Below are 25,547 nucleotides of genomic sequence, written 5' to 3' on the forward strand. Positions count from 1 at the left end.
ATCAGTCTTAGAGACCAAGCTGCTTTATTCTACATATGGTGCAGGGTGCACATTCATGAACTAGTTTTATCTCATTAATCCCTTGTAACTAGATGCTTTCAAACTGAGTGCGAATGGCTAATTTTACAATGACAACAGTAAAAGAGAACTTTTGTTTCTGCGTGATGTTGCATCTAAGCCGCTAGGTGTATATTCATAAATATTAATATTACTGAGGGCACCTTTAATTATCACTATGCTATGACATCAGAGGTGGGCTGCACCTTTGTCCTTGGATAAAAGCCTCTCCCCCTGTTGTGCTCTCATCTCCTGTCAGCATTTTAAAGGTGGTGGTCTTCCCTGCTCCGTTCACCCCCAGTAGCCCAAAGCACTCCCCAGGACGGACCCCCAGACACAAGCGGTCCACCGCCAGGATCCGGCCCATCTTGCGAGACTTGTAGACCTGTAAGGAGATGCAGTCTCTAAGGAGATAAGGTCTTTTGAGGACAGAGGGATTGTCACAGCTGAATGAATGTGAGTGGAGTGTCTGACCTTGGTGAGGTTGTCAATCTTAAGCATGTCATTGTCAGCATCTCCTCTTAGCACTCTGCGTCTCTCACAGGCCACATCGACATCATCATCTTCAACTGGCTGACTGCTGACAGCCACTCTCCTTCATTGAGAAATAAACAGTGACCTTTAGAACATTTTCACTTTAAACTTTCAAAGAGTACACATACATTTAAAAACACACTCACTGGGCTTTTCTGAGGAAGTTGTACTGGCACAGAATTGTGATGAGAAAGCCAACAAATCCTTCAATGGTCATTGCCACAAGTCCTCGTGTCACAATGTCCCATTCAAATGGAGACTTCACCTTATCAAACTGACCTGCAGGGAAAAGAGAGCTTTTAGCCATATGGAAAAATTGCAGTGCAGTGGCAAAAGGTACAAACTACACATTTTTGTCAAAATTGAGTTATGACCAAAATCGGGTCTCATAGACCATGTCCACACTAATACGTTTCGTTTGAAAACACACCATTTTCTCTACATTTTGACCTTCCGTCCACAGAGAGACTGCGTTTTTTGACAGCGAAAACTGAGCTTTTCGAAAACGCTCTCCCAAGTGGATACATTTGAAAACGCGTCTTTGCTTTGTAGTGTGGACTGGGAAAACGGAGATATCTGAAAATGATGATGTATTTGTTGTCATGTGATGCAGTCATGTGATCCATTCAACCCAAAACAATCAACATGGTGGCCCATGTTGTAGGTTCATTGTTGTGCCTACTATCCACTTTGATAGCATTGTTAAAGATAAATGTTACTTTGTACAACCTTCACATTGCATTCCTTCAAAGGTGACAAGAAGTTTACTTGGAATTGCTGTCCAGTGACGGAACATGAAGACAATTGAGTTTCAGAGCATACATGGAATGGCAATTTGTCGCATGTGCAGTAAGGGGATTTAAGAGTTTTCATCTGTTTCAGTGTAGAAGAGCAACTTTTGGAAAACGCTTGAAAAGCCAGTGTGGATGTTTTCAAATGTATCCGGATTAATGTGGACGTAGCCTTATGTAATAATATGTCCTGTGACAGACATGTTTCAAAAACATTGTTTGAATACTCTCAAAATGAAGTATAAAACATAGCAGTAACTACAAAATCCACACTTTTTAAACTTTTTTTTCTCACTTTCAGGTCTAGTTTTCGTGTTTTGCCTTGACAGGGCAGAACAGTGCTCTGAGACAAAGAACACACAAACACACCTATCTTGGCGTAATACTCATTAATATACTCATTATAGGCCATCTCCATCAATCCATGACCCAGGTTATAGTTGGGGAAGATAAGGAAACAGGACTTCAGATAGCTGTTCACCAACTTCAGATCCTGTCATATAGAAAACAACAAACATAAGTGATTGAATTTAAAAAATACTGAATAATGAAACAATAGTTTTATTGAATTTCTATCTGATGTACCTTGTCACGCTCGAACAGCTGCAGGAGGAATGTGGCTACTGTGGCTGTGATGCCGATGAAGAGATTGATGACTATGAGGAAAACATATGCTGTGCTGGGCACCTCAAACCAGAAAGAGGCTGGATACATGATGGGGGTTATAGACCAGCTAGAGAAAGAGTGCGAGGACGAGTGAGAGGGGAAACAAACAACAAAACCTAAAACCTAAACATTTTTATTATTTAAGAAAAACAGTCTTTTTCACTAGTCTCAGTTAAATCAATCACATTTTATGTAGCATTTTCAAGGATTGAACCAAATGGAGTTTACTGATATATTCTTTTTTCTCCAAGCATGATTGACAGAGTATTTATGGAGAAAGAGCTTACCCATAAAGAAGGAAAAGAGAGAGCACTGCTGGGAAATTTGTAGGCGACGTGTACGCAGGTAGGTCGAACACAAACAGAATTAGGACACAGCACATGGCTGGAACGAGGTAGTTTAGCTAGCAAACAAAGAACAAATTGAAATCTGAGTGTAAACCAATTTAGCTCTCAGGACCATGCTTGTTTGTGCATGGACTGCAAGTAGCACACAATGTTTCCTTCACCCTACCATGTCCCATATGTAGTTTGCCAGCCAGTAGATAACAGGATCACATCCACTGACAAACTGGAGGTGCTTGGCCTTGGTGGACTTTTCTGCCACCAGGAAGACGACGAAGCTAGCTGGCACAAAGGACATGGCCACAATGATGAAGATGGCAATAACTACATCAGTGCCCTGAAGCCTAGAAGGAAATGGAGAGCGGATGAGCAGTCGGACATAAGAAATTAGTTTCTAAAGGTTGGAACAGAAATTGAAGAGAGGAGTAAGACATACAGATAATCCAAAGAAAGACTGGCACTGGTCCTGTTCATGGGGTGATTGGTCACTGTGATGCCTGTGAATGTACAGGTTGCAAAGGTTTTCAGAAATTCTGAATGGCTCCCTTTTAATTAATGAGTTAGAATTTGAATTAAACTGGCCACGCTCCACAGGATGTTCATTTAAAATGTTAATTGAAATGTGGAATTCACTGAACTGCAATCCAAAGATACTTCCAACACAAAAACAAAATTAGCAAGAACAGATAACTTCGACTGAAGGGAAATTAAGTGTTTTTTTCACCAAAGTCCCAAAAATGGAAGTTAATTGATTAAATTATATATAAATGTAAATATAAACCATCTAATATTTCTGGAAATACCTCAAATGTTTTGTATATAATAACATGTTTATGGGTAATTCATACTGAAAAATGAAATTGATTACAATATATTCTACTTCATTAAACTAAAATCTGAATTACAATTCTGCATCCTCAATTTAAATTCAGTAACTGAATTTATAAGGCATTCTCAATTCAATTCTAAATAGTGCACAAGCCTGTTTTCAGGCTTTTTTAAAAAAAAATATAACTATCCTTGCAATCAAATATAGAGGGCTTAAAAAGAAGTCAGTGAAAAAGACTAGATTCTGGAGAAAACACATCAAACAACAGTCAATCGATGTGTTGAATTGACGTATGTTTGTAAACACTACTAGCTAGTAAGCTGCAGCTAATTCAGTCAGTGAACTCAGTTTCTCACCGTATGCAGCAGGGTTTCCTTTACTACTGGGCAGATTGGCTCTGAGGATGGCATTGTTGAGGACATTCAGGTAAGTAGGCATGCTGTGATATCCTTTGTTGTTGTAAAGCACCTGACGAGCAAGAGAAAACATTAATACAATAATGGAATACTAGCTATATATTGTATATACTCTCACTGAGCAATTTATTACGAACACCTGTACACCTACTTATTCATGCGCATATCTAATCAGCCAATCGTGTGGCAGCATTGCAATGCATAAATTCATGCAGATACAGGTCAGGAGCTTCAGTTAATGTTTACATCAACCATCAGAATGGGGAAAAAATGTGATCTCTTGATTTCGACCGTGGAATGATTGTTGGTGCCAGATGGGCTGTTCGAGTATTTCTGTAACTACTGATCTCCTGGGATTTTCACACACAACAGTCTCTAGAGTTTACTCAGAATGGTGCCAAAAACAAAAACAAAAAAATTATACAGTGAGCAGCAGTTCTGTGGATGGAAACACCTTGTTGATGAGAGAGGTCAACTGAGAATGCCCAGACTTGTTCGAGATGATAGAAAGGCTATAACTACTCTGTACAATTGTAGTGAGCAGAATAGCATCTCAAAATGTGGAATCACGTTGGGTTTAACTTCTGTCAGCCAAGAACAGAAAGCTGAGGCTGCAGTGGGCACAGGCTCACCAAAACTGGACAGTTGAAGACTTGAAAAATGTAGCCTGGTCTGATGAATCTCGATTTCTGCTGAGGCACATAGATGATAGGGTCAAAAAAGCATGAATCCATGGACCCAACCTGCTTTGTGTCAACAGTCCAGGCTGGTGGCGGTGGTATAATCGTGTGGGGAATGTTTTCTTGGTACACTTTGGGTCCGTTAATACCAATCAATCAATGCTTGAATGCCACAGCCTATTTGAGTAATGTTGCTGACCATGTGCATCCCTTCATGGCCACAATTTACCAATCTTCAAATGGCTACTTCCAACATGATAATGCACTATGTCACAAAGCAAAATTCAGCTCAAACTAATTTCATGAACATGACAATGAGTTCACTGTTCTTCAGTGGTCTTTCAATCACCGGATCTGAATCCAATAGAACACCTTTGGGATGTGGTAGAACGGAAGATTCGCAGCATGAATGTGCACCTGACAAATCTGCAGAAATTGCGTAATGCAATCATGTCAACATGGACCATAATCTCAAAGGAATGTTTCCAACATCTTGTGGAATCCATGCCACGAAGAATTGAGGCTGTTTTGAGAGCAAAGGGAGGCCCTAACAAGTATTAGCATAATAAAGTATATAAAGTGCTCGGTTATTGTGTGTGTGTGTGTGTGTATATATATATATATATATATATATATATGTATATATATATATATATATATATATATATGTGTGTGTGTATATATATATATATATATATATATATATATATATATATATATATATATATATACACACACACACATATATATATATATATATATATATATATATATATATACACACACACACACACACACTTACATACACACACACATACATATACACACACAAACACACAAAACTATCCCTGAAACAAAAATCTAATAAAATGTAAAAGGTCAAAAAAAACAAAAACAAATCAGTGAAAGGATGTAATGTATATAAAAAGGTAAAGATACTCTCTTACCTGTGAGGATCGCCTCACTGCTATTTTGCGCACCATAGGTGGCGTCTTTCTCCCAAAGGATGCTGGAACGGATTTCTGAATGTTGCCTACAGTAAAGCCTCCATACCTACAGGATAGAAGTATAATTAAACAGAATAAAAAACAAAACAAGATAATGAGGTCATGAATTTTTTTTTCCAAGATTTTTTCAAATGTATGTTTTGAAAGTGCTTGATGTACCATGTACAGTAACTTGTATAAAGAAGTTTTAATTGAAGGATGGGGCAGCGCAAACTATATTGAACCCAACAGCAAACCCGCATGTGCTGTATCTGATTTCATATGCAAAGAGGCCATTTATTTAGAAGCCTTAAAGGTACAGTAGCAAAACAACGATTGATTCTAAGGTTAGAGGTAGGGTATGAATGTTGATGTAAAATCAAATATGACTGCTTTGGTACAAAATGGACCTCACAGAGAAAAATAAAAATGACAAAAAATTATTATGATATGATCCCTTTGACATCCTTTCAGAAGGTTACCTGTGTAGTCTCAGGTGATCAGAGGTGTAGAGGAGATATTCTGACACGTTTCGACCTGTGATGTCCACCAAGATGTCTCCAGTTACTACCTTCATGAGGGGTGGCCGGCCCCCGACTCCACTGGGGCAGGAGAATCCCGTGCCCTGCATGGAGCAGATGCAGCGTACTGGCTCCCGTATGGTCAGAGGCAGTGTGGGGGGAGATGTTGCCATCTCTGTACAAGCACAGTAGGGAGAGAGTTGCATTATTAAATGACTGAAAGAATCTGTATTACACAGCTTCATGGGAAAAGACATTCGGCATTCATGAGGCTTTAGAAAAATCACCATTATGCTAGCAAAATACACAGATTAACTTTTAGTCAGCATGTGCCACACCTTATATTAAGGAATTATTTTCAATCTTTCCTGATATCATCTCCAGAGGTACAGTAAGTGCATGAAATTATATTCTGGATGAAACACCATTTATCTGAATTACTTTTCATATTTTGTCATTTAGACTCTTTCACTATAAATGTATCTGATCTCGCGATCTGGTATACTTTGCTGGGACTGAACAGCATTGCTCCACCACCTGAAATGGCTCTTTAAAAATGCAGAAAATGTGCTTGTCTATACTGTGTGTATGGATAAATGCAGTTATAATGTTCTCCTTCATAATTCGATCATTAACAGATCATGAATTGCTTCAGTCATGATCACTAGAAAATGTATACGAAGAGCTCTTTTAAATTTAATTCTGTAATCTCTGACCTCGGACAGTAGTGTGGGGTGCGGCAGTGAAGTTCCAAAGCCCATCTTCAAAATGTGCCTCTGGGTCATCTGAGGGGGCAGGAGAGGGTGGCGGGGGCACAAAATTCGATAAAGGCACACCCTGTGTGAAGGAATCCAGGCACATAGAGTCAAAGTAACGGGCTGCCAGAGTTTTGGAGTTGTTGGCATAAGGGTTCAGGGTTTGGGCCAGTTGGTCCAGAGTGCTGTTGAAGGGAGTTTTCAATACACAAGTTGCACCCACTCCAGATGGCAGACGAAGGGTGTTAACAATCTTCTGTGGGCTGGCATCTGGAGACACTTTACTCCTGGAGCAGAGGTTACGATCAAAATGGATAGTGAGATCAGAGTCATCAATGTAATTTAAATACAAATATAATCTAGATCAATATAATTGCAACCAACTGGTAATGAGGGGTCCAAAAGTCTGAGACCATCAGTGAAAATATTTCTATTTCACATTTTACTAATATAACTATATACAGGTATTGCAATATAATATTACATATAATAATATTACAAACACATGGGGACACTGGCATGGACTTTTGTTTTGGCAAAACATGATAATCCATGATTTTAGAATGTTCCAAATAAATCTAATATTTTGCACAAATTAGTTAACATGATCAATGTCACAACTTTGCTTAAATTTGATTAGTAATCCAGAAAAAGTGCAGCATCTTAAATATTATAAACTTATTAGAAAAACAAATACAGTATATATAATAAAAACAATATGATCATTTACATTTTTCAAACACTCCACTGTATTTCATGTGTTACTATGCTGTAAATTGACCTTGTGTCTGACCTGTACTGAAGTCTGTCTTCATTGGCATAAGGGATGAAGTTTCCACGAGGCTGTGTGTAGTTGTGATACTGCGATGGAGACAGAATGAGGGGAGGAAGGTCACCTGCAGAACCAAAGAAAGACCATCAGAAAAGACAGTACAAACTAAATTCCTAGTTATCAAGGTGCCCTCTCTCAATCTTACCAATCTCAGGAACAGACAGAGCTACAGTCATGGCTACACAGACAAAGAAAGCAGGCAGCAGAATCTGGGAGAAAATGCCCTTTGTGTTCCTCTTAGCGCAGTGAAACCTTTTCACTATCAGCCCATGAAACTGGCGAAGTTTGAGCCACCAGCCCTCGAGTTTAAAGCTGCCCTGACCTTCCAGTATGGCTGGCTCAGGAGAGGACTTTTCATCTGGAGCACAAACAGATGGAGAGTTCAGTATATATTACACTCAGCAGAAGGTAAGCGCTTTATCTTTTACCTCCAGGCCCTTCAAGGACGTACTTGTCTCACACAGAAGTGGAAAAGCAGTAACAGAGAAAACCTTCATTCTAAAAGCCTTTTAAATACAGTATTTAACCATATAAGAACCGATTGCTAGCATGCTCCTTTTCAGTCTACCAATGCAACTACCAACTAACTTATTAAAGGGATAGTTCACCCAAAATTTAAATTCTGTCATCATTTACTCACCCTTATGTTGTTTCAAACCACTGTTTTTTTTCTTCTGTGCAACACAAAAGGAATTATCAAACAGAATGTCCTAGCAAGTTAATGGTGACCATGGCTGTCAATCAAGATTTTCAGTGAATAACTATTGTCCTCACATAAAGATATCATTCAGAAGACTTTTATTGTGTCTTTTTTGGGCTTGAAAGCCTCTGGTCACCATCCACTTTCATTGTATGGAGAAGGCTTGGACATTATCATTTTTGGGTGAACTCTCATTTAATGAAGAAAGATGCCTGAGGGGGCCTGGGTAGCTCAGCAAGTAAAGACGCTGACTACCACACCTGGAGTCGCAAGTTCGAATCCAGGGCATGCTGAGTGAATCCAGCCAGGCTTCCTAAGCAACCAATTGGCCTGGTTGCTAGGGTGGGTAGAGTCACGTTGGTTAACCTCCTCGTGGTCGCTGTAATGTGGTTCTCGCTCTCATGGGGCGTGTGGCGAGTTGTGCGTGGATGCCGCGGAGAATAGCGTGAAGCCTCTACGCACGCTAGGTCTCCATGGTAACACGCTCAACAAGCCATGTGATAAGATGTGCAGATTGACAGTCTCAGATGTGGAGGCAACTGAGATTTGTCCTCCGCCACCCGGATTGAGGCGAGCCACTACGCCACCACAAGGACTTAGAACACATTGGGAATTCCAAATTGGGGAGAAAAATCCAAAAAAAAAAAAAAAAAGAAAGAAAAGAAAGAAAGATGCCTGAGATGTAATATATTAACTCATATCCTCCTTTCCTCACCTCTGAGACTGGCAGAGTCCGGGTCCTGGCCATTGTCAAACAGTGGGCAGTAGTCTCCATAGAAGTCAGCATAGAGGCCTCCCTCATCTCCTCTCACTGAGCCCAGGGAGGAGCCAGACTGTAGGGAGGCCTGGCTTGGACTCAGCCTGGAGCACACCATCAGGTTACTGAGCTCCACCTCTGGCCGAATCACAGCACCAGCTGGAGCCCCCTCACACTGAGGCCCTCCAAGAAGATTAGAGGGCTTCCCTGCAGATGTTCCTCCAGGAGAGTCCTTCATATCTGACAGTAAAAAGAGAGAGACAAGGAGATAAATGGAAATATGAACCAATCCATCAATCAACTGTAAAATATAAATTGCTGATCTCATTGCTTTCGATGTATTCAATTTACAGATTAATGTCTTATCCGAGCACCTGCATCACTGTTTTCCAGTGATAGATCCTCTTCTGATACTTTCAGAAAGACCTCCTCCAGTGTGGTGTCCATCACACCAAAGCTGGTTAAGGCCAGGTTATCCAAACTCTGCTCCAGGGCCTGAGGACAGAAACCCTACATTTTAGCTATTCAGCAAGTCTCAGACCAACCTTTACCAAACCAAGTCCCAGACCAAATAAAGTCAACCCTGTTATAAAGACCAGCTTAACTCAGCATGAATTTCCATGCTGGTCCATTGTTGTTTATGCTGGTTAGGTGCTGGTCTGGCTGGTGAACCAGCATAGCCATGTTGTTCATCAGCAAATATTTCTGATGAAGCTGACTGAAGACTTGCTGGTTAAGCTAGTCAAGAAGCCTGGTAGGGACACCAGCAAGCAAGTATCCAAAACACAACATGCTTGTCTTTTCAACAAATAAGATAGAGCTTATAGATATATAGAGATGATATCAGGTTGTTTCTTTACAGCTGTACAACATATAAGAATGTGTGTGCACAAATGTGTTATAATTTTTGTGTACCTGAAACAGCCTCTCGAAACAGCCTTTCTTTACAGCCTCTGATGGCAGGATGTAAGAGAGCTCAGTGTTGGAGTCAGACACCAGCAGGCAGGAGGCCACATACTGACAGATGAACTGCGTGACTCTGCTCTCTGAACATGGAGATATCGAAGATGATGGAGACTGGCTTGACTGATCTAAGAACAGACAGAAATATGATGTTGGGTCACGGAGAGTGTGAGATTGATTGAGATGGAAAAGAGCAGAGTTAACACAAGGAGTTGATTTTAAAGGTGAAGTGTGCAATTTCTGTGCCACTAGAGTAACCAAATGGAAAAAGAACAAATAATGACTGTTTTAAAACAGGTTTACCAAACACTAGCCCCATCTGCCATTGGGCGGACAATTTTCTACGATTAAGGAGACCACAAATAGGGAGACACATATCCACACATTTACCTGCAGTGTGTAAGTCACTCTGTTTCTTGACAAGGGTGAGTTTATAGCCATCTCCATATGTGCTCTTGAGGAACAGTGGGGAACCACAGCACTTGAGCTTCCCATGAGAGATGATGGCAATACGGTCCCCCAGCAGATCAGCCTCGTCCATGTGATGAGTGGAGAGTAGGATGGTGCGGCCTACTCACAGACACACACACACACACACATGTTGGTGCGGCTATCCTTATAAGGACTCTCCACAGACATAATGATTTTTATACTGTACAAACTATAGATTCTATCCCCTAAACCTAACCCTCACAAAAAACGTTCTACATTTTTACATTTTCAAAAAAACATTGTTTAGTATATTTAAGCAATCTGAAATATGGGGACACTAGAAATGTCCTCATACACCACATTTATAGCATAATACCCTTGTAATTACCAGTTTGTAACCTAAAAAAATGTCTTCGTAAACCACCCAAACCCGCCCACACACACACACACACACACACACACACACACAGTTATAATAGTAAACTGATTAATTCCAAATAAATGGGAATCTGACAAAAACTGACATAGGTGAGCAACCCGTATTTTGTCTAAAAGTAGTGATAAGAGGGTCAACCTTGCTTATATTTAAGGATGAGGTCCCAGATGGCTCGACGGGCATACGGGTCCACTCCTGCTGTGGGTTCATCCAAAATCACCGCCCGAGATCCACCCACAAACGCGATAGCCACTGACAGCTTCCTCTTCATCCCTCCAGACAGTGTCTGAACCAGACTGTGGCGCTTATTGGACAACTCTAGATCCTCTATCATCCTAAACATTCAAACACACACCACCTGAATGAACTTTATGAACATGAGTATAGGTATGAGTGGGTAAAATAAAGCCAATTCTGAACTGGCAAGATGTTTTTGTGAACCCACTTGTCCATCTCCTTGCGGATGTCTTCCTCGGCCATGCCCTTCAGCCGAGAGTAAAACCAAAGGTGCTCCTCCACACTCAACTTGTCAAACAAGACGTTGTGCTGGGGGCACATGCCCAGATTCTGCCTGATGCGCTCCATCTCTGTGCGGATGTCATGACCATATATGGTAGCAGAACCAGAGGTGGGCGGAAACAGCCCAGTGAGAATGGACCTGCAAGAGATTAATGGGAAAGTAAGTCAATCTGGTGTAAGAAACATCAATTTAATACACAAACTGTAGGCTGGGTCCCATTGTCATCCTTAGTGAATATTTGCACCTCAATGTATGTTACAAAACACAACTATTTCTCACACTCACATTGTGGTGGTTTTACCAGCCCCGTTGTGTCCCAAAAAGGAGACAACCTGGTTCTCATGAAGGTTTAGGCTCAGCTTGTTCAGGGCCAGTTTGTTGCCACTCTTGTAGACTTTGGTGAGTTTGTCTATGCACACCACCAGTGGCAAGTGACTGGGCTCTTCTTCAATTCCACGAGTTTCCTCTGAGCAACAAATAGACATAAATTGAATAATACGCTTTAAAATATCTCTACAAAGTGTACAGAACTGTCCCTAGTCCCAAGATGTGTCCATAATCAATCTCAGAATATAAAGTAATTAGTGTGGAATGAAATGTACCTGAGCGTCTGTGTTCCATAGCACAAGCCTGGTCCTCTTCCATTACACTCAGTCTGGTGCCGCCGGCCCACGGCCAATCCCATGTCTCAATGCGCCCACTACCTAGCCAATAGGATTTCTGCAAGGGAAAGTACCATGGGCGGGGCAGCCCGTACATCCCTAAAGGAAATAAAAGCATTAAGAAAATCAATGGAATCCGGAAGTATATACAGAACAGGTATGATAAAGCCACATACAGATGTCTGTATAGTTTCTTATTAGTTAGCATAATTGAGGCTAAACAATTACATGATCCTATACAACAATACACACTTCAGTTCAATGTATTTTTATATTAGGCTTAAATATACTTAAAACAACTGTATGAAGTTGAAAAGATATTGGGATTTTATTATAGAAGTGCAAACTTTATTAGATATGAACTAACTTTTAAACAAAATGGAGCTGATATTGAAGAAATGCCCTTAAAAACATGTAATACACACTCGTGCCAGCACCACAGCTTACCTGGATGCACAGCCTCTATGTACCAGGTCAACACACCATACACAATGGCATCAATGATGAGCATGATTACGGACAGCAAAAGGTTAAAATCATCGCCTTCTACAGGTGACTGGTTGATAGTGCGCCACTGGATGCCCACTCCAGCCACTTCATATAAGGCAAAGTACTTAGAGCCCAGACCAAACGCTGTGGTAGACATTAAAGACTGCAGACACAGAGAGAATATTACATAGCAATGAGGACTAAAGATAAAGACTAAATTTAAAAATAACATCAATAATGAATTTTCAAATAGTTTCAAAAGGCACTTCACTTAATGAAAGAATTTCTCAAAAGAAGAAACAAAAACCAATCAACCATTACTAGAAGACATTAAAGGGTTTGTTCAACCAAAAATGTAAATTCTCCCATAATTTAGTCACCCTCATGCCATCTCAGATGTGTATAACTTTCTTTATTCTGCAGAATACAAACAAAGAGTTTTAGAAGAATATCTCAGCTCTGTTGGTCCTTACATTGCAAATGGATGGTGACCAGACCTTTGAAACTCCAGAAATCACATAAAGGCCACATAAAAGTAATCCATAAGACTCCAGTGGTTAAATCCATATCAGAAGTGACATGATCAAATCAAACCAAATTTATTTATAGAGCACTTAAAAACCTGTGATGTATACCAAAGTGCTGTACAATCAAGATAATAAAAGGCAAAACTACAACCATAAAATCAAATATACATACAGTAATAAAAAGAATGTATTACAAATAATTATGAAACCCATTGCACTGGATAAGCTAACGAGTACAACTGAGTTTTAAGACGAGATTTAAACATCTCACATGATAAGTGTGGGTGAAAAACAGATCAATATTTAAGTCCTTTTTAAATTTAAATCTCCACTTTCACTTTCAAAATTTTGAAGAATGTGAAAGTGGAGACTGATGGTAAAAAAGGACTTAAATATTGATCTGTAATTTCTGGGGCTTCAAAGGTCTGGACATCATTCACTTGCATTGTAAGGACCAATAGAGCTGAGATATTCTTCTAAAAGTCTTTATTTGTGTTCAGCTGAAGAAAGAAAGTCATACGCATCTTGGATGGCATGAGGGTAAGTAAATGATGAGAGAATTTTCATTTTTGGGTGAACTATCCCTTTAAGGGGCCATTCACACAGGGTAGTCTTGCCTCCATTTGCACAGATTTAAATAGTTTTTCTATGTAAACCTGCGCTATACAAGCGTCTTGTTCTATGAGCGCTGTGTTTTTAAAATGCTTTGTTGAGTTAAAAGTCTTGTTCTGAGATGCCTCTCTTCTATTTCATTCCTCTGCACTGCTTCTAGCTGTTTTTGAATGCAAGAACATGTCCATTGTGAATGGCCCCTTAGAGTATTTATTGGAATGCTTTGTGGATTCATGGGAGGTCTTCATACCGCAATGCACTTCTCAAAGGCAGTGATCTTGTCATGGGCCACCTCTTCTCTTATGGCCACATACATGTAGGGCACATAACTCAGAAAGTAGATGATTCCTCCACATGCAGAAGCCAGCTTGGCTTTAGAGTAGAGCACTGACACCAGGAAACTTCACGAGAGGAAAGAGGAGAGAGTAGTCTTTGATAAACAGGTCTTTGATAAACAGGTGTTTCACTTCTGAAACTGCTGTTTATCAAAAACCAACATAAACAGAATGCAAATACAAAGCAATCAAGCAATGAAAGATAACAAATCGGGTATTGTTTTGAACACAAGAGTGGTCCAGAACCAGAACATGATGGTGGCGATGGCGTAGATTGTAAGGAAGAGCCAGATGATAAAGGGATCACTGTGGAGGAGGACTTTGCCATATTTCAGTATGGCAGTAAGAGCAGTCACTGAGATCGAAAGCTGCACAAAGCCTGTTATAAACCAGGCCACCCAGTGCACTGCGTTATTCAAGCCCATCATCTTCATCACCTGCGAGAAAACACTCAGCATCAATCACAGCACCATCAGCACAGCAACCTAACCCACCATCTCACTCTCTAGTTTATTACTTACTATTTAGTAGGAAGAATAAGAATGGAAATGGCTCCACTAAATATCTGCAGTCTCTCACCTCCTTCAAACGGTGCTCCTTTTCTGCTACGATGTGCTGGATCATCATGGCCACTGAGTAGACCCAGGATATGACCATACACAGAGGCATCATGTGCTCGATCACAAACAGGAAACTGCACATGGAAAGACCAGCATTGGACACCAGAATATGTTGTGTTTTACATGATGGTGGGCCGATTCCCCCACCAGGCTTTAAAAATAGCTTAATCAGCAGGACTTCCTTGGTCAACCAACTTCACCAGAAAGACCATGCTGGTTAAGCAGCATTTTTGCAAGTAAAAACATGGTTATGCTGGTCCACCAACAAATAAACCAGCCTAAACCAACATATAAATTCATACTGATCTTATCTGGTCTTTTTAGCAAGGGCTTTTTATCTAGCTGATCACTAGTTGATACGTCACTGGTATCGTTACCACATTCATTTTCAATGCTAACACCTAAAATGCTAAATGCATCAAATGAATAATTCAGTGTTTAACATGAAGCAAAAGGCTTGGTAAGACACTAGAACAAGTAAGGACTTTTTACACTATGCTTAACCCTGAGTTATTGGCTTTTTTAACTCCTGGTTAAGCAACGTTTCAAAGGCATTAGCATCGCTTCCTCCGGGTTAGCATTGTTTTTGCGAGTGCTAACCCTGAATTGCGGTGCCAAAGGTATACAATTTATGCAGAAAAAGTGAAGCGCAAGCTCACTCGTCTCTAGTGTAGCATGGATAGGGAAACATCTGCACATAGTTTCCAGGATCCACAACATCATGGCCCACAAATGTATTAATGATTGCCCGCTCGATCATATCTAAGATAGGAGGAAGCAGAACAGTGTTCACACTGCTGATATTAATGCTCCATTAAGTGTAAACACATCTTAGGCAATTAACAAGGCATTAAACTGTAGCCAAAGCTGTTAAAAAGTCATTACAACCATGATTGGGGTTGGCACATTAGTGGGTGCACTGAGGTAAACCTTTGCTCTTTTCCGCTTTTTAGAGCTCTTAAAGGGACAGTTCACCAAACATTTTTTAATTAGAATTCTCATGTCTTTCCAAACTTGTATTACTTTTTTGAAATTTTGAAGAATGTTGATGCTGCCAGGCTCTGACATCCTGCCTGCCAAATATCTTATTTTGTCTTCCACGGAAGAAAGTCATATGGGATTTGAAAAACAAGAGGGTAAGTAAATAATGACAGACTTCAATTTTTGGGTGAACTGTCACTTTAAATAAAAGCACCTGCAGAGACGCCAAGCTATTATTTTATGTACACCTGACCAGTGCACTAAGCTTTTCAGACTGCCACTCTCTGGATAAAACTCTGTGTCCTTTCACTGCCAATAATATCAAAACTTTAAAGTGCTCACAGTTAAAGTAGTTTACAATGAATACAAAATACTGTGTGCCTTTATAAAAGGTTCCTCTCAAAGTAGAGGTCCTCTCATCGTACCTTGGATCCACACAAAGCCATAAAGGAAGTAGAATTTGCCGCCTGAGTTTGGCCCTGGGCGCCAATAAGCTCGGCGGATTTCATTGGTTTTCTCTGTGAAGCTGGAGTTCTGTCGAATCTTATACATTACGTGGGGTGGCAGAGAGCCATCTTTACTGGTCTGGAATATCACACCTATAGAAAAACACAGCATACCAATGGCTATATTTAACAAAGCATAACTAAGATTGAATTAATCAAGAAAATTGGGAATGGATGTGGGGGAAAAACCTTTATAAATTTCAATGCAATTATCACTCACTTGCAAAGACTGAGACATTGTCCTGGTAGGCCTGGCTCAGAGTGTAGTTGACAATGCTCTCTTCATCAGGGAAGCCTCTGAATATATCCACACTGACCTGGGGCATCAACAATCATATTCAGCTTTTAGAAGGCATGTTATTAACAAATATCTGAAATACATTCAGTGGGGTCTAAAGGTACTGGTATAAGACTACATTAAAAATCTGGAATTCAAAATCGAATTTAAACCTGGAAATAAACAAAGTTTCAGGATTTTAAAACATTTAAAACAAAGAAACATTATGACATAAAACAAATTTGGTAATATTTCTTGGTCACTAATCAAATAAGCACATTTTTGACATTGACAATGTTAACATCTTTGTACAAAAGGTCAGATTTACTTGCTTCATCTGAAGCACACAAGATGCTCTTTGGAACATTTTCATAAAATGCTGGAATAACATGGAATACAAGGTTTTGCACAAACTTGCATGCCAGCTCAAAAGCATGATGTCATTAAAGCAAAAGAGTGTCATACAAAATACTTAGAAATTCTGAAATTCAATAAAAAAAATAAAAAAAATGGTTATAGTGATGGTTTAATGTATAAGGATTTTTATAATGAAATTTAAAAAATGCTAAAAAATAAATCATTTTCACTAGTCTTTTGAAAAGTAGGACTTTTGGAACCGTTTTGTTGCAATATGAACAGTGCAAACGACTTTAGCAAAAAGATTAATCAAGCTCTCTTTTTGACCTTTGACATGAAGTGTGTCCAGCCGCAGGCAGCATTATCAATGGTGTGGAGCTGCTCCAGGAGAGTGGTTGTATTTGGCAAGGTAAAGTTCTCCTCCATCAAACTGTTCAACAGCTCACTGTCCGAGCCATTCAGAAGTTCGTGGTGCTTCTTCAGGTCAGCAATAAACTATGACAACATAAGAAGCATTTTAATCATATGCACAACAGAAAAGGTTAATATATTACCACTATTATGTGCTATTAAAACAACAAACTCTTCAGTTTATAATCTAATCTAATCTAATAATTCTATATTCAGTCAGAATGTTACCTGTTGAAACCACACCAGGTGATTGTTCAATTTATCCTCCTCTAAGAAAGCCCTCAGTTCAGTGGAGATGTTGAGCCACACACGGGCGTAGTGAGTTACATTCCCAACAAACGCAAATGTCTCATTGGCCTACAGAAAGAAAGTCAAACAATCTAATCCTAAATACTGCCAGGTGTTCAAACAACTCCCATTCCCAAGGTAAACTGAATTCTAAAATAACAAGTGAAAGGTTTTATATGGTAGTCCGGATAAAGGGGGAATTAATAAGTGTTTTGTATTTATTAAATCAATACTGGATGTGATCTGGGACCCTAGATACTATAACCAGTGTTGGGTGTAATCTAATTACAAAATAATTAGTTACTGTAATCTAATTACTTTTTAGTCAAAAAAGGTAATGTATTCAATTTTAAATTAACTAATCTGATTACAATTTTAGAGAAATAATTATATTTTAAAGTAATTTACCCAACACTGACTATGACATACTGTATGTGCCAATGCACAGAGAAAGCTAATTTACATTATTACAAGACATATGGTCTTTATATTTCTGAACACAATGTCAACCTCAAAACACCTTACTAAGGACTTGCCTTTTGTATAACCTTGTCCACCTCTGAGCCAATGGGAGAGTATAGGATTTTGGGATTTGTAGTCATGAGATGGACCAGTAAGCCTAAGTTTCGTTGTTCTTTGCTCGTAAAACCCAGGGAACTCATATTACCTTGTTTCAGAGCTTCTGGCTCAATGATCCTAATGAAACAACAGAGTTTATTATACAGAAATAGGCATTGTGCAATTTAGAGAATAAAAATAATGTATTCTAGCACAAATGGCAAAGTAAACACACCCTAAAACCCATATTCACACATACAAACCTGTTGTTCCCACATAGAATGGGCTGAAGCCCTGCCCATAGCTGAACAAAGGCAGAAAATTGTGATCTGGGATTTTCAGACTCATCCTCATTTCCTGTGGATCCCTCTCCTTCCTCAGCAGGGCTGTCTGTTGTGTTTGAACCCCATGTTGTAGTGTTGGAGCTCCAGGAGGTGGTGTTGGTTACAGAAGGGGGCTGGTGGCCTGCACATGCCCCTTTAGGAAGCAACCTGGCCAGGCCGGACAGCAGATCCACATCCCTTAGCAGCCTCTCCACATCAGCCAGGTTCTTCAGCAGAGCTCCTATGTGGGACTGATCCAACAGATCAGACATGTTAGCCTGCTTAAGATGCAACTAAGGAAGGGAAGAAAGAACAACAACAGAGGATTAATAGATGTTTCTATGTACATATCAACACATTACTGAGCGTTATATCTACTAAAATAAGGGTTCCCACACTTTAAATGGATAGTTCTCCCAACAGTGATTTTTAGAAGAATATCTCAGCTCTGTAGGTCCATACAATGCAAGTGAATGGTGGCCAGACCATTTTTGGGTGAACTATCTCTTTAAGAGCAGAGCATAACTAGAAAACTGTACATAACATTACAGAGATTTCCATGACTAATTTTTGATTAATTTCCACTTTTCCAGGCCTGGAGACTTTTACAATTCCCTGATATTTCTAGGTTTTCCATGATGGTGGGAACCCTGTAAAATAGATGTGATGGTCTTGTATGTACCTGATCGAAGACTCTCTGTATATCAATTTGCTCTTTCAGCTCTTCGCTCATTTCCCCAAACAGCTCCGCCCTCTGCCCTGCCCCACCACCGCAAACAGTTGTTTGGTAAGCCTGCAAAACTGCCTGTTGTTTCTCAGGGACCAGTAAGATTTTGCTCAGCTCACTGTTCCCTCCTTCTCCACAAGTGAGTGTTTCAAGCACTGCACCAGTCAAAAGAACTCCCTGAAATTTGACACACACACAAACACGCTTTGTGAAAAAAAAACAAGAAGCACTTTTGTGAGTAATCAACAAACAGTGCAACAGTTGCATGTAAACTGTGTTTTGGCAGCTGGAGCTCTTTGTCCATTATTTTAACTTAGCTAGGTTGTTATTTATTTTTATTTATCATCTGATGCAATTTGTTGGATTTATAACCTCCATCTCGCGCAGTGCTTGAGGATCAAATTTTTGGCCTCCACCATCCCCGGCAATTCCCAGCACCTGTGACAGGATTTTGAGCAGAGCCTGGCGGTGAGCTGCTTTAGTGGGGTCTCTCAACGCCTTCTGGATCAAACCCCCCTCTAGACTGTTCCAGCCTCCGAGCAACGGCTTCTAAGCATGAAAGAGAGAGGACTGATACCTTATGATTGTTTTGTATTGTAAAGGTGTAACCAATTACTTGTTTCCCCTTTGAATTAAAGGGATAGTTCACCCAAAAATGAAAATTCTTTCATCATTTACCCACCTTCATGCCATCCCAGATGTATGTGACTTTCTTTCTTCTGCAGAACACATTTGAAGAAAAATAGAAAAAATATCTTAGCTCAGTAGGTCCTTAAAATGCTAGTGGATGGTGATACGACCTTTGAAGCTCCAAAATGAACAGACAGTCAGCATAAACATCATCCATATGCTCCACTGGTTAATGACTTCTAAAGCTAAACGATCACTTTTGGTGTGAAAAAGATCAATATTTAAGTAGTTTTTAACTATAAATCATCACTTCTGGTCAGCAGCAGTGGAGTCGTATGGATGACATTTATACTGACTGTCTGTTCTTTTTGGAGCTTCAAAGGTAGTATCACCATCCACTTGCATTTTAATGACCTACTGAGCTAAGATATTTTTTCTATTTTTCTTCAAATGTGTTCTGCTGAAGAAAGAAAGTCATACACATCTGGAATGGCATGAGGGTGAGTAAACAATGAGAAACTTTTCATTTTTGGGTTTTATTTTTGGGTGATCCCTTTCAAGGGTTAGTTTACCCAAAACTGAAAATTATGTAGTCATTTATTCACCCTCATGGCATTCCAAAATCATATGACATTCATTCTTCCGAGGAACACAAAAGGAGGAATTTTAAAGAATGTTGTCACTGCTCTTTTTTTCCATACAATGAAAGGGAAGGGGGACTGAGGCTGTCAGACACTAACATTCAGTGTAACACATCTTTTTGTGTTCCACGGAAGAAAGAATGTCCCAAGGGTTTGAAATTCCGTAAGCGTGAGTAAATGAAGACAGAATTTAGATTTTTTAGTTAACTATCACTTTAAGTTTATTTTTCTTACCCACTGGCAAACAGTTTTTCTTGTTTTAAGCAAAAACATCACAACATTTTGTTAGATTTCTCTAAAAAGACTTAAAATGTTATTCTGCTTCTCAAATTAATATCTTGTTTAAGGATGTTAAAATATTTTTTTTAATAATTTTTACAGTGCGTAAGGGTTAGATTTAGGGTTAGGGGATAGAAAATAAGTTCCCACAATGATAGACAAACAAACGTGTGTATGTTTCCCTCATATTGTACCTTGAGCTGTGCGAGCTTCTCTCCAAGACTGTGAGGTTCATGCTGTCCTTCATCTTTTCCTCCTCCCCTTGATCCCACTTTAGGATACGTCCCAAAGATGAGGTTATACACCTGAGTACACACACACATAAACACACACACACAGATTTAGAAACTCCTATCTCACACATATACTATAAATAGCTAGAGAAGGAAAATTAACATTTAATTCGGAAAAATCACAAGAGCTTATCACAGCACTTTTACACTGACTACAGTATGTTAACCTGACACTTTCAAATGCACTACACTGGAGCTCTTCTGCCCTGAAGCATTAGATTATATCACCCACATCCTCTCTTTGCTGTCATGGAGCAAAACTGGTAATGGTGGGGGCTGCAAAACCAAAGCGGAGACTCCAAAGAGATTGAAAGAGGAGGAAGGCTCAGAGGGGCAGGAAGCCAAGTTATGGTGTGGACTTCAAAAGTGCTTCTGTCTGACCTGGGTTGGAAGGAATGGAAGCTTGATGGGAGTGTAGAAGACAGACCTCTTTCAGATTGATGGGGGTGGAGAGTAGCAGGCTGGTGGTGTCGCTCGGCAGGGAGAGGTTTCTGATCAGGAACTGCTGGAACATGGACTGGTTCCTGAGTATTCTTCCCACAGTAAAACCTAAAGCAGAGACATGAACACAAACTTTTCATGAAAGGCATTTGATTTTGGTGCAGCTGGAATGTATTTAGTTGTTTATGTCTTAGTCCACTCTGCTGAAAAAGCCAGCTTAACCTAGTAGCTGTGTTTTGGAATATGGTAGCTGGTTTCAAGATGGTTTCTAAAATGGAGATGGCAAACCCTCTTGAACCAGCAGCAACCAGCTACCAGCTGGTCATACAAGCTTACCAGCTTGGTGGTCAAGCTGCTTTTTGGAACATGGTAGCTGGTTTCAAGCTGGTCATTAGCTGGTCCAAGCCAACAGACCAGCTTGGACCAACTACTGTAGAAACCAGCTACCATGTTCCAAAACACTGCTATCAACTTAATCTGAATTTCCAGCAGGGAGAAACACAGGCTTCTCCAAGACAGTATGTAAACACAGAGTTGAATGCTATCAAACATACTGAAAGTGTGCAGTCCTGCTGTACATAATGTGGCAGTTACAAGCCTCAGAACATTAAACCAAATGTATTATTATTATTTTTACTCAGGTAGCTCGCTATAAACACGTAGATGGTGTGTGCAGCGTATATTTGTAATGGTCATGGTTGGTATGCATGTATGTGTGTGTTTTCTGACCATGGTTTGTGATGTAGTGGCTTTCTAGAGGGCCTTGTGCAGAGCTCAGACTTTCGAGGTGCTGCTGCAGTGACTCCAGCTCCTCCCCCAGACTGGGTCGGTCTGACGTAAACAAGTGATTCTGCTCCACAACCTCACTGATCCTTTCCAACAACTGAGTCACACTGAGAGAGAGATCAAAGAAATAAAGTTTAATGATAAGTGGAACAAGTAGGGCAGAATAAAAAGGAGAATAATGAGGAGAGAGAGCATGATGAAAAGAACCATGAAAAGAACAGTCTATCCCAGCAATTTCAAATCTGCTTCAGACTGCTCAATGTTGATTTTTAAAAAAAAAAAAAAAAAAAAACTATATTTAAAATTATGATATTTTATCTCAGGTTACTGTATTTATATTCTCACACTAAGAATCAGTATTTTCAGTATTATATCTCCAGGTCCGACCCCTCATGCTGATAAGTACTGGCTTTCCTTCTGGTCTAGCTGGTGGTACAGCTAAGCTTTTCACCTGAAAAACTTGCTAATGAACAGCAAACTAGCTGGTGCGTCGCTTTTTTTCGTGCTGCCGTCTCCGCGAGAAGGATATTGCAGGCAGAGCTCCAAAAAGGAGCGGGAGCTCCAAACTGCCTGCAAAGGTATAGCTAGCCCCTAACCTACTCCTTTCCCTAACCGTGTGAGGCAGTGACACACCCTTTTGGAGTTGGTGCAACCCCCTTTTGGAGTAACCACGCCCCCTTCTGAAGTAACCCCACCCTCTTTTGGAGATCCTGCCCCCATTTAGAGATCTGTGGCCTGCAGCTATACCTACATGATTTCTGCCAGAGTTCAAAGTGGTGTGTGGTCCAGACAGACTAGCAGTGACTGGTGGACTCGTGTGGTAGCCACCTTTGTAGAAACGATTTTGCTGTTGAACTTCAGAATGCACGCGGGAAGATTCCATTAATACTATTCTCAGCTAGACCTACACACCGCCACCACACAGCTTATTTCCCCCACCACTGCCGGCATGTTTCCTGCAACGTGTGATGTATAACGTGTCTTTACTTAACGTGAAAAAGTGACATACAGCAAAAAGCCACTTGAGATCTGACCAGAGCGGTCAGACTAAAACGGATTTCCAGAAATTTGATTTGAATAGGATATCAAATCACATATAAATGTAGCTTGAAAATTGTATTTCATGTGATTTTTTGCCATTCAGACTTGCTAAATATGATCGGATTACAATCGGATATGCACAAAAATCAAATTTGGACTGACAGTCTGAACATAGCCTAACAGTTCAGATATGATCATTATTGCAGGTGATAATGGTGACTGCTGTTCGCACCATTGAAGCAAGCTGACTTGGTGAGAAAAGAATCCAATATAGTTTGTTTTAGAGAGAGAGAGTTTAAGAGAAAGAGATAAAATCAGAACCAGAATGAGAGTGTAGGTGGTTTAAGTTGTGACTCACGTGGAATTTTTATACTGCAGGAAGCCAAACTCATCCCGCTGACCATCCGGACACAGAGACTGCATGATGGGAATGATGCCCGCTGAGGTGAGAGGGGCCGCGCTGTAGAAGGCTGGACAGAGCCAGGGAAAAACAGACCACCAGGGCAAAGGGAGGGAGGAAGGAGGATGGAGATGACAGAAGAATGAAATGCAGTGTTGTAATGAGGTTTAAATGTAAAAGAGGACATCAGTTTTGAGGAGGGTGCAGTTGTTGTGTTCAGGGTTGGAGAGAAATATTAAAACAGAGCATGTATGCATGGAGGTAAATATTTATGGCCGGGGATATGAATGAACGGATGAGAAGGATTGTGGGATGTGGGATAATAGAATAACCAATGGTGGTGACATTTTTCAAGGTCCATGGATCAAGGAAACAGGTTTGGGGAAAGATTAGAAAAGGGAGAGAGAAAAGAGGCAGCCGTCACATATCAGAGAGCAAACAAAGGGTCACAGAGGGTTTCAGATGTCAGATGGGTTCGATAAACTCTAAGTGGCCTTTAGATTATCCACTTCATCACACACACAGTTCAGTGGACAAGCTGTCACTGTGTTGTACAGCTATTCTACACCCACATAATGCCAGATCCGTCTTTACGAACACAAGAGTAGACGGCAGTATTCAGATGAGTCACTGCACTGCAACCTGCTCCTGCTCACAGTCAACATGGAGTCAAATATCAGGGAGGGATAAATGTTTTTTTTTTTTCAAAGTGCCTGCCAATAGAAGCTTATAAAAGTGAATTGTATTTTTTAAGGGGGATTTTTTGCAATTTTTTAATTGAATGAATCAATAGAAAGAGGACAAGTATTATCTGGGAGACAAATATAGCGTGGGATCGAGAAACGACACATGCAGCTTGCAAGAAGTTCTTACTTACGAGGGCTGGGTTTCTAGTCGCACATAAGTAGTACTTAAGTGTTTCCCAAAAGCATCGTTATCTATGTAGTACACACTGTTTACAAATTTACACGAGCTTTGGACCACTCGTAAATCCATTGCAGGCTACTTAAATGGATCTTTTCTTGATCTTTCACAGTTTAACAGAGGCAAAGTGACATTTCATAAATTATATATTAATGAATTTATCAATTTATTTTTGATTAAAAAATGTATGAATTGGAAAGCCATTGAAGGGCCTACACTGTTTCTAAAGATTAAAGAAGTAAATATAAAACAAAAGGGCACCGCAGTCTGTGCATGCAGTGCAAATGTTAAAAGGCCTAAAATTACTCAATTGTAAAATAATGTAAAACATTCAATAAGATGATCTTGAAAGTGTTACACTGTCTGGAAACTTTGGAAATGTGTGATCAAGTGGTTTTGGTCAGAATAAAATGGACGCATTGGCAGTTTAGTTTCTTTCTCTATTTCTCTTCCCAACAAAGACGGGAAGCTTTTTTAGCACTAGCGCAACAAAATGAAAGGGAAAGCATGTGAATTTGATGCGTAATTTATGCTTTATCTTGTTATTTGACTATTTTCCACTTAAAATGATGGTAAATGAAGTCTGGGCACATGTCCTTAACCAGGACATATGCCGGTTAACAAATTAAAAATCGCTATTCTTCATCAACAGAACACAAAATGCATAGAAACTAAATCGTAGACTCAACATTTACAATTAGAATGTATTTGTGAGCAATACCAGTTTGCTTGCAACATTTATCCAAACTCGGAAAGTCAGGGCTAAAAAAAAATCCTGATTTTCCCAATGGGAAATTGAGGTGGCATTCATGTAAACTTATCTCATTATAAATATTTAAATATAAATCTGATGTGACTTGAAGACAGAAATAGGCCAGATTTAAACCTGCATCTCCAGCATGAGTACCATGGCTCAATGTAACTGAAGCATGGTACATGCATCTCAACTCAAATTGCCTACAAAGTACCACTCTCTTTTAGACGTTGTTTCTTGATAAAACAATCCCTTTTTGGACTTTGCGCTACACTGATCTGGTAATGACAAAATTAGGACTATAATTGCTCAGATGATTTAATGAAGCTTCTCCATTAGAGCATCAGTCAATTCAGATTCAGTTCCCTTCACTTTGGCAACCCTGCCTGAAATGCAAACACGATGCAGTTGGCGCTGACGGAGGGATGCAGAAGGTTACTTAATGGTCACTGCGGCTTGTGGAGTT

General features: G+C 39.9%; 1 protein-coding gene across 3 annotated transcripts in view; it reads right to left on the reverse strand.

Annotated features, from left to right (window-relative positions):
• The window catches only part of abca2 (ATP-binding cassette, sub-family A (ABC1), member 2), an 83,498-nt gene that overhangs the window by 11,584 nt on the left and 46,367 nt on the right, over positions 1 to 25,547 (reverse strand). Inside the window, exons 3-41 of one of the 3 annotated variants that reach the window (XM_051664768.1) lie at positions 23,362 to 23,473; positions 21,906 to 22,069; positions 21,163 to 21,284; positions 20,637 to 20,747; positions 19,265 to 19,438; positions 18,848 to 19,069; positions 18,106 to 18,458; positions 17,821 to 17,980; positions 17,225 to 17,353; positions 16,913 to 17,080; positions 16,172 to 16,268; positions 15,871 to 16,044; positions 15,124 to 15,226; positions 14,424 to 14,538; positions 14,091 to 14,281; positions 13,760 to 13,910; positions 12,329 to 12,533; positions 11,822 to 11,980; positions 11,505 to 11,685; positions 11,145 to 11,357; positions 10,838 to 11,034; positions 10,222 to 10,401; positions 9,784 to 9,959; positions 9,243 to 9,363; positions 8,827 to 9,108; positions 7,557 to 7,769; positions 7,373 to 7,475; positions 6,541 to 6,866; positions 5,786 to 5,999; positions 5,265 to 5,370; positions 3,578 to 3,689; positions 2,829 to 2,889; positions 2,562 to 2,736; positions 2,336 to 2,451; positions 1,968 to 2,115; positions 1,752 to 1,875; positions 738 to 870; positions 532 to 652; positions 264 to 442 (exon numbers count right to left, since the gene is read on the reverse strand). In XM_051664768.1, the coding sequence (XP_051520728.1) occupies positions 264 to 442; positions 532 to 652; positions 738 to 870; positions 1,752 to 1,875; positions 1,968 to 2,115; positions 2,336 to 2,451; positions 2,562 to 2,736; positions 2,829 to 2,889; positions 3,578 to 3,689; positions 5,265 to 5,370; positions 5,786 to 5,999; positions 6,541 to 6,866; positions 7,373 to 7,475; positions 7,557 to 7,769; positions 8,827 to 9,108; positions 9,243 to 9,363; positions 9,784 to 9,959; positions 10,222 to 10,401; positions 10,838 to 11,034; positions 11,145 to 11,357; positions 11,505 to 11,685; positions 11,822 to 11,980; positions 12,329 to 12,533; positions 13,760 to 13,910; positions 14,091 to 14,281; positions 14,424 to 14,538; positions 15,124 to 15,226; positions 15,871 to 16,044; positions 16,172 to 16,268; positions 16,913 to 17,080; positions 17,225 to 17,353; positions 17,821 to 17,980; positions 18,106 to 18,458; positions 18,848 to 19,069; positions 19,265 to 19,438; positions 20,637 to 20,747; positions 21,163 to 21,284; positions 21,906 to 22,069; positions 23,362 to 23,473 (6,391 nt within the window). Of the gene's footprint in view, positions 1 to 221; positions 443 to 531; positions 653 to 737; positions 871 to 1,751; positions 1,876 to 1,967; positions 2,116 to 2,335; positions 2,452 to 2,561; positions 2,737 to 2,828; positions 2,890 to 3,577; positions 3,690 to 5,264; positions 5,371 to 5,785; positions 6,000 to 6,540; positions 6,867 to 7,372; positions 7,476 to 7,556; positions 7,770 to 8,826; positions 9,109 to 9,242; positions 9,364 to 9,783; positions 9,960 to 10,221; positions 10,402 to 10,837; positions 11,035 to 11,144; positions 11,358 to 11,504; positions 11,686 to 11,821; positions 11,981 to 12,328; positions 12,534 to 13,759; positions 13,911 to 14,090; positions 14,282 to 14,423; positions 14,539 to 15,123; positions 15,227 to 15,870; positions 16,045 to 16,171; positions 16,269 to 16,912; positions 17,081 to 17,224; positions 17,354 to 17,820; positions 17,981 to 18,105; positions 18,459 to 18,847; positions 19,070 to 19,264; positions 19,442 to 20,636; positions 20,748 to 21,162; positions 21,285 to 21,905; positions 22,070 to 23,361; positions 23,474 to 25,547 lie in introns of all 3 variants that reach the window. The other 2 variants (XM_051664766.1, XM_051664772.1) reach the window with 2 other exon arrangements.

Source organism: Myxocyprinus asiaticus, chromosome 3, assembly GCF_019703515.2.
Source record: "Myxocyprinus asiaticus isolate MX2 ecotype Aquarium Trade chromosome 3, UBuf_Myxa_2, whole genome shotgun sequence".
NCBI classification, from domain to species: Eukaryota; Metazoa; Chordata; class Actinopteri; order Cypriniformes; family Catostomidae; genus Myxocyprinus; species Myxocyprinus asiaticus.